This window comes from Mirounga leonina, unplaced genomic scaffold, assembly GCF_011800145.1.
Source record: "Mirounga leonina isolate KUSES-001 unplaced genomic scaffold, KU_Mleo_1.0 Mir_151, whole genome shotgun sequence".
In the NCBI taxonomy this organism is placed as follows: domain Eukaryota; kingdom Metazoa; phylum Chordata; class Mammalia; order Carnivora; family Phocidae; genus Mirounga; species Mirounga leonina.
Genome location: NW_023270377.1, coordinates 65034930 through 65043957, shown reverse-complemented (window position 1 = coordinate 65043957; position 9028 = coordinate 65034930). Strand labels below are relative to the sequence as shown.

The window sequence follows — 9028 nt, the reverse complement described above, 5'->3', positions numbered from 1 at the left end:
TCTTTCTTTCTCAAGCCAGTGTGAGTCATCCTTTTGTCTCTTATAACCAAAAGAGACCTGCTAGAGTGATTAAAAAATTATTTTTGGCTATATCTTCTCTATGTTTAGTTCCAACAAATACATTTTCTAATGAAAATGATGAAACTAGAAAATATGCAAAATTTATTGATTTAATAATTAGGACTGTTTCTGGTTATAATTGGTACCACTGCCTGGTTTTTATTTAATCTTTATTTCAGGCTTTAGTTGCATGAGCAAGTGTTTCTTTTTATGACTGAATAGAGTTCACACATGTTTGGTGTCAGACTTTCAGTTTGAATCCTGTGTGTATGATCTTAGATGACTTGTTCTACCCCCTGTGTACTTCCTTTCTCCAGTTTTCAAATCAGGATCGTGAAAGTGTTTATTTGATAGGCTTGTGGGGAGGATGAAATGATATGGTGCATGCAGACATGTCAGCCCTGTCAGTGACTGGCACGTAGTAAGTTCTCAAATCATCACTATATCACTAATTGAAAGATTGGCATTAGGATTTCACTGGCTTTTCAGTTTTATTCTGGCTGCTTTTCAGCCACTAAAATCAGAGTTTAAATGGGAGTCTCATCAGGGTTATTTTATTTCTAGAGAAAGTTTATTTGTATAGCACAAAGACCATCTCTGTTGAATTAGCAAAGCACTTTGTTGGAGTTCAGCTACTCTGGGGCTGAGGCTAATGTTAAATTCCACTGTATGTAAGACTTTCATTAATATAATTGCTTTTTTATGAGTTTCTATTTTTAACATTCAGTATTTACTTTCTTTCTTTACTTTGAATTATTTGTATTGATTGAATGACTTCTGGCTTAGGAAATAAAAAGTATAAACAGAAGCTTAATCTGTTAGCAAAATTAATGATTGAAATCAGCAAAGTCTTAGCGTTTTGTTCTAAGAAAAGCCTGTGAGAAATCAGAGCTCCATTAGTGAAAGCTTTGGGCTCCTTCAAACACAGGGCTGTGTGTACATACACTGTGAGGGGTTTCTCTTCACAGTTCCCCCGCCCTCTAGTGGTAGTTATAATAACGCCATTTTGTAGTCCCCAAACAGGAAATGCCTGTTCTTACTTCAGTTACCAGAATCCTTTTACAGGAAGTTAGGTGTGGTCTTTGAAGGAGAATTAAAAAAAAAAAAAAAATGAAAAAAAGAAAAAAAGAATGATGGAATTTTAGCTGCAGTCTTCTTGGTGCCAGCTTATCAATCCCAAACTCTGGGTGTAAAAGATTCTGCAGGGGTAATGTTTTAATGTTCTTATTATGCTTATTCTCTGTGATGCTTCTCTACCTTTACAGTAGAATCCTTGGGGGAATCTGCAGAGGACCACTTTCATTTTGAAGCTGCTGGCTGCATGTTTTAGCATGTCTCTTCTATTAGAGCATCCAGGCATGGCAGTTTCCTCCATGGAGTATGCATGGACCGTCTTCATGCCTATGTCTGTCGAGGCATGAGGGTCTCTGGGGATGGGTAAGGTAAATGGGGGATGTTTTGGAGACAGTGTGATACTGAGAGGGCAGTCTGCTAGCTAGTGGCTGAAAGGTCCTAGTCTACTTGAAAAAAAAATAAAAATAAAAACGATAGAGTAGCTTATGTTATTTTAAATTTCCCTGTTTGATCTGGCATATGCTACAGAAGTGATCTGGATATTAATGCATTTACTCTTTGAAAATGCACTTCATATAATTAAATAGCAATTCTCATTCCTGTAGGATGGGGGTTACAATGGATTGATATTTTAAAAAGAAGGAAAAATAGATAAGTGATTGTGTACAGATGGCATGCAGGAGTTAAGCTTTTGGTTGTATGATTTCAAAAATCATAGAAACTCTTGCCACTGGTTCAGAGATAACATTTGGAATGATTGGTGTGCTCTGTTAAGTTATATATGTTAGTCCGGTGAAATATGATTAGAATACAGTAAGCCTCCATTTCTATGGCAAAGACCAACAAATAGGAGTTTGTTTAAAAGATAAACTATCTTAAACTTGTTATTTTTTCAAGTCTACATCTGCTATTTAGATTTTTATGAAATGGGCACTATTTGAGAAAATGAACTAATTCTACAGTATTTCCTAAGTACTGCAAATTTGTTAATTTAAGAAACAATTATACTAGGTAGCAGCAGGTTGCTCGGCCAGGGGGGTCCAAGATCCAGACCTCTGACGTGGATGACTTCCTGCCCAGTTTGGCAGGAGCTGGATCCCTTCCTGTGCAGCTTCCGAGCAGTTCCAAATGCAATCGGGCATCCCCCGCTCCTTCCTGCTCCCTTGCTTTCAAGCAGTATCTACCTATGTTTCCATAGCCTGGCATTTCAGGATTTCCAGAGCTCTTTACCAGGTGCGTTGATTTTGAATAAGCTATTAAAGGTGGAAAAGTAGGCCAAAAGGAACATGGAAAAAATGGAGAGGTACATGCAAGATCCTTGCATAGCCCAGGTTCTATAATTTGGGGTGATTATTCCTCTCTTGTTTTGGATCCCTGATATTTTTTCAGAAAGGATGCTGCAAAAGATGGCTGCCAAAATATTCACAATGAAACAGCAAGCACAAACCAGTATCCTCCATTTCCGAGCTCTGAATTGGTTATTTTCACTTAAAACATTTTGGGAGTGGGAGACTAGATTACCTCATAGACATCTACTGAATGTGAAAGACAGATCTCCATGCAAGCAAATGAATGCATGCATGAGAATCCCGTGAATACAGCTTCCTTAGTAAAATATTGCAGAGAGCTTGGTTTATATATTTTATCTCAATATCATGTTATTGCCACAGTTACCTTTTATCCTAATGACTGTTGCCTCTCTCTCTCTCTTCTCTCTCTGTCTCTTGTTTCCATAGCACTTTCTTATGCAAGGAGCTAAACAGTGATTAAAGGAGCAGGATGAAAAGATGGCACAGTCAGTGCTGGTACCACCAGGACCTGACAGCTTCCGCTTCTTTACCAGGGAATCCCTTGCTGCTATTGAACAACGCATTGCAGAAGAGAAAGCTAAGAGACCCAAACAAGAGCGTAAGGATGAGGATGATGAAAATGGCCCAAAGCCAAATAGTGACTTGGAAGCAGGGAAATCTCTTCCATTTATTTACGGAGACATTCCTCCAGAGATGGTGTCAGAGCCCTTGGAGGACCTGGACCCGTACTATATCAATAAGAAAGTGAGTTTTTAGTCAAGTTGTCTTTACTTCCCCCACTTCCTAATTGGTTCTGGACTAGTCCCACAGATGTCTGGTGAAGAATGATGTGCCTCTTCCCCTTTGTCTAAAGCATCACTAGGATGCTGGGTGTGCTTGAGCATGTAATGGACCCCTTATCCTACAAGTCTTTTGGAAGTACTCATTTGAATCTACATTCCCAGGACAAACAGAACTGAAGTGGCATCATGCAGTTGGGTAAATGAGGAAGGGCAAAAAGTGATGAAGCAAAAAGTGAAAACAAGGGTTATATTATATTTCCAGAAATCGTATTTAAATTCCTTTTTACAATCTCAAGCTCTATATAAGTTATTTTGATCAGCAGCAGGTTTATGCCTTCATTACCTGTACTTTGCCCTTTCCACGGCTCTCTGCAGGAGAAATAATAGTACGTGACTTAAGTACCCCCAAAAGAAGCTCATCCAGAAACACACATGGAAAACTCTGAAGTTCTCATGAAAATTTTTTGTCAAAATGAAGAAGTAATCAAAGTCTCATTTTTATGCTTTTTGTGAATTACAAATATAGTTTTAAAATACTGATATCAAAACTTGATAAAAGGTGCTAAATTCCTACGGGGCATTGACTATAGGTTTTTGTGGTTTTTTTCCTCCTTTGAATCCTTATGTCTTACCAAATTTAGGAAAGTTAATGGTGCACAGAAAGAAAAAGCCCCTATCATCATGTTGTATGTTGGTAATTAGTGTATTACTATAGTATTTTATAAGGCAAAATTTTAAATGATGGTCTTACCTTTCTCTTAAAATGTTCTTAATTTTAATATTAAGATCCTAAATTCTGTTTTATATGTTGTGTTTTCTCTTTCAGACATTTATAGTATTGAATAAAGGGAAAGCAATCTCGCGATTCAGTGCCACCCCTGCCCTGTACATTTTAACTCCCTTCAACCCTATTAGAAAATTAGCTATTAAGATTTTGGTACATTCATATCCTTTTTTCAAATAGTTGCTTTATTATGATTTTGTTCTTTGAATTATTGATCTGGGAATTTTAAAAAAATATGTGGTTGGTTATGTTATGTGCTCTTCTTTTTTTCTTTCCTCTTACTCAACAGTTAGCATATTGCAAATGGGATTATAGGTAAGTGAACCCCTTTTCCTCATCTTCTGGTAGTTCCTCTCTTCCTGACTCTTCTGCTTCCTTCTGAACTGCTGCTACATCTAAGACTTTTTCATTAATGTTGATCATGTTGCCAGGCTCTCCTTTTATACGTCTTCCTATTTTACAATGTTTTGCAATGGGTGAACTCCATGAGCTAATTTTCCTTACTGCTTTCACATTTGGAAAATATGTACATGATCTGAATTGCACAATTTTATATCTTTTTGATCTGAGTTGTACTACTTTCTGCTTTTTATTTCAGCATTTGAAAGCTTTGATTAGTAAATGCTTACAGTTGTGATTGTATACACACTAGCCTTTCAGATATCTCTCCAATTCTTTTCCCCAATAGCATCCTACTGGGGAAAAGATTTTCTATTTTCTTTCTTTTTTCTTTTCTTTTCCTTTTCTCTTCTCTTCTCTTTCCCTCACTTCCTTCCTCCCTCCCTCCCCCACTCTCCCTTCCTTTTCTTTCTTTCTTTCTTTCTTTCTTTCTTTCTTTCTTTCTTTCTTTTCTTTCTTTCTTTCTTTTCTTTCTTTCTTTCTTTCTTTCTTTTCTTTCTTTCTTTCTTTCTTTCTTTCTTTTTCTTTCTTTCTTTCTTTCTTTCTTTCTTTCTTCTTTCTTTCTCTTTCTTTCTTTCTTTCTTTCTTTCTTTCTTTCTTTCTTTCTCTTCCTTTCTTTTCTTTCTTTCTTTCTTTCTTTCTTTCTTTCTTTCTTTCTTTCTTTTCTTTTCTTTCTTTCTTTCTTTTTCTTTCTTTCTTTTCTTTTCTTTCTTTCTCACTTGTTCCTGTGTTTTATTCAAGTCAAAGATTCTGCTACAACTGTCTCTCTCCAAAGGCTTATTGTCTGTCAAACCACATACATCCTCATTTTATTCTTCATTCTCCTTATTGAAGTAGCAACTTCCTAGAAATGAGATTGATGACACCTTGGTGGGAGATGGTAATTTGATTTATTCTTAGAAGTTAAATAGAGTAGTTGTGAATGAGAGGTTTTATTTTAGGTGAAGGACAGTGGTATGACTGACAGCCAGCCCTGGGAAAACCAAGGAAGCAAAGGTTTGGAAGACTGGGGCTTTGCCAGGCAGGGGCATTTACAGGAAGAACACTTAAACCTTGGGATGGGGATTGATATGCATCAGGAACCAGAGGTAAGGTTCCTGAAGGGGAAACTGAAATCTAAGCAGAGTCTCAGGGCAACTTTTAACGTTGTTTCTTCTTTAGAAAGAGTCATTGCCTTGGATTCCATGACATGATCAGGCCAGGGATTCCAGGACATGGTAAGACTTTCGGTATAAAAGCCTACTTCCTCTAGTAGTCCATGAAAATGTTTAAATTAGATAAAGTGAGGAATTCGGGGTGTGGGATAAGCTTGGTACCGGGAACTCATTTCAGTTCTGAATGGAGGGGCTGTAAATCATGTCCCCAGACTTGCCAGGCAGTGTGGTAAATGACATTTTCAGAAGCATGGCATTCTAGAATTCAGGCTCCCTTTAACATCTAGTTTATTCCTCTTCCTCCCCTATGTCCTTTGCATAGACATCAACATACTTTAATTCATTATTTCTTTTATGCTTTAAGATTTAATAATTTTTTCATGAATTATCTAAAGGAATAACATTTCCTTACTTCTATTTTTCAAGAAAATAACCCATTGTATGGGGCATAAAGGTCTTTAAGTTAGCATTAGAAATGAATAATAAAGTTGAGATTTAGATTTGGGTCTCCTGAATTATAAATTGTGGTCTATTATTATGTTTTGGGTATTTGTAATCTTTGCATTAAATAAATCTTCCCATAAATTATTTATTATATTATCAGATAACTGTATACCCTTTATGTAAATTTTATTTTTATATGAAATTATGTGAAAACTCAAACTTATGTCCAATGCTCTGTTAAGAGTAGATAACTAGGAGAGTATGCATTGAATAAATAAGGGACTAATGAGTCAGAGGCTAGAAAATTAGATGCAAAACAAGTAACAAAATGGGAGATCTGAATAGGTCAGAAAAAACTATTTTGTCCTGAATCTGAGTGATGGGATGGAATTAAGAAAGTTAATAAAGAAAAAAGCAGTTTTTATTTTAAACCTTTTGTGTGGGGATCATGTATTTTTTTGAAAATGTCACGAACACGATCATCTCTAGGAAGTTAGGGAACCCATGAGTCCTAATTTAAGGCCCTTTGAGAAAAGAGACTCCCAGTGACAGAGGACAAGGGCAGTTTTAGAAGTTTTGATCAGAGGATCCAGGCATTAAGGACATAGTTTATGGTGGGGGCTCTCTGAGAATTGAGACAACTTGAATTTGAGGGTTTGCACTTGCTTCCCAGAAGAAAATCTTCAAGGGGCAGAGTTGCTTGGAGGCCTGGAGTGATGTTAGTTATGTGAAGGCAGCCAGGGAAATCTATTAAGATTTGCTAAAGTGAATGGTTAGATGCTTACAAATGTCTGATAAGCCACAAATTTCTTCTAATGTAGAAAAAGTAGATTTTTAAAAATCTCTAATTTCCTGAATTAAAATATTCTATTTCACATATTTCATCTTGGACTAAAGATATAAGAAAAGAAAAAGGAAGTGGACCAAAAGTCTAAGGTAGATAAATTCTTTAGTCTTTTGGCAATAGTGGCATACTTGGTGGGAGAGCCTAGTAAACTTTGATGCATATAATGCTGTAGGGTTTCCAAATGATTCTGCTAGTGATTTTGTCTTTTATTCTTCTCAACACAAGCCCTACACTCAAATCCTGGTTTTCTGACTTGAGGCACATGCCTTTTGCTGTAAGGTTAAAATGCTTGGAAATGGTGATGGCGGTGGGTTTGGGCACAGTTAAGAGGTCATTGTGTATTTATTATCATTAATTTATAAACCAGAAAATGCCCGTTCGCAATAAAGAAATTTGTATTTTAAGCTTAGACTAATATATCTATTTCCAAAGGAAATCCTGTCTTGTTTCTTAAAGAGCTGTTATCTTCATTAGGAGCTGTTGAATATCAAATTAGCTTTGTTTCTTGACTTTGGCAGAATAAGAGGTTATACTTATGCTTATTATATTTGTGCCAGGGTGTATTTTGAAAGCTGAAAATGCTTTTGATATGCCTAATATCTTGTTTTGCTAGTTAAATAAAATATGGTTATATTTTCTAGATAGTAAACATGTTAAAAATGATCCATATTCCTAAAATTCCTTATCAGAGTTTTAAATGTTTCATGTCAGTTTTTATTATTTTAGCTTAAGATGCATATTCCACCTTATTTTGCATTTGTCACTCATTCATTTGTTCATTTGCAAGTATTTACTAAGTACCTAATGTATGGCAGGTGTTCTTCTAGGCATTAGATGCAACACTGAACAAAACAAAGTTCCTGCTTTCATGTAGTTACATTCATATATCTATGTGTGTTTGAGAGGAGAAAGATGAGAAAAATAAACCATATGTCAACTAGTGATAAGAGCTTTTAAGAAAAATAAAGCTGTGTAAAAAGAGAAGAATGGCAATGTACTATTTTAGATCAGAGAGGTCCTCTCTAAAAAGATACCATCTGAGTAGAGATCGGAAGGAAGGGAGAGACTGAGACATGGAAATCTAGGGGAACGTTAAGTGTAAAGAGAATAGCAAATGTGAAGGCCAAGTATAAAGATAGAAGTACAACTGGTGTGTTCAGCAAGGAGAATCAGCAAGGAGTCCAGAGTGATGGGGTGAAGTGGGGAAGGCAGGGTGTAGTAGGGTATGAGGTCAGTGAGAGTGGAGGGCAGGGGCTGCAGTTGTAGGCCATGATGAGGACACCAAAGTCACTCTGAATGAGATGCAGAGTGATGGCTGAAGGATTTCCAGCAGAAGAATATCATAACCCAACTCACATTTTATAAATACCACTCTGGCTGCTGTGTGGAGATTAGACTGCGTGGAGGGAAAGTTTGGGAGCAGAATTGATTGGGGACCTCCTGCCATAATGAAGGCAAGGGACGCTGGTGGTTTGGACTATGATAGAAACAATGAGGGTGGCAAAATGGCATCGAACTTAGATGTGTTTTGCAGAAGAGCTGATAGGATTTGCTGAGCAATTGAATTAAATTTGAATGTGTTTTTTTTTTATATATTTTTAAAGATTTTATTTATTTACTTGACAGAGAGAGACATAGCGAGAGAGGGAACACAAACAGGGGGAGTGGGGGAGGGGAGAAGCAGGCTCCCCGTCTAGCAGGGAGCCCGATGTGGGGCTCGATCCCAGGACCCTGGGATCATGACCTGAGCCGAAGGCAGACGCTTAACAACTGAGCCACCCAGGCACCCCTTGAATGTGTTTTTGAGATGGCTGTTAGACATTCAGTGGAGGAGCTGAGTACTTGGATAGAAATACAGATCTGGAGTTCAGGAAAGGGCAGGGCTGGAGATAAAACTTTGGGAGACATCAGTATTTAGATGGTATTTAAAATCATAATAAAGACTGCGACATTCCAAATCACACAACTAGTGCGGACTGCCTGTCATTCACACCGAGTGGGAAAATGAAAAACAACTTTGGTATCAGAAAACCTGGATTCAGACCCCACCTCTGAGATTTACCTATTGCTCTATGACCTTGGGCCAAGGTATTACAACTGTTTTGAATCTCAGTTTCTCCATCTATAAAATTGGAATCAAATTTTATACATTAATAATAATAAAATGTATAAGT

At 36.9% G+C, this 9028-nt stretch overlaps 1 protein-coding gene across 1 annotated transcript in view; it reads left to right on the top strand.

Annotated features, from left to right (window-relative positions):
- Window positions 1–1189: 1189 nt before the first annotated feature.
- Window positions 1190–9028, top strand: part of SCN2A (sodium voltage-gated channel alpha subunit 2) — an 83766-nt gene continuing 75927 nt past the window's right edge. Inside the window, exons 1-3 of the mRNA XM_035007867.1 lie at window positions 1190–1267; window positions 2871–3188; window positions 4053–4171. Coding sequence (XP_034863758.1) covers window positions 2922–3188; window positions 4053–4171 — 386 coding nt within the window. The 5' untranslated portion in view covers window positions 1190–1267; window positions 2871–2921. The remainder of the gene's footprint in view (window positions 1268–2870; window positions 3189–4052; window positions 4172–9028) is intronic.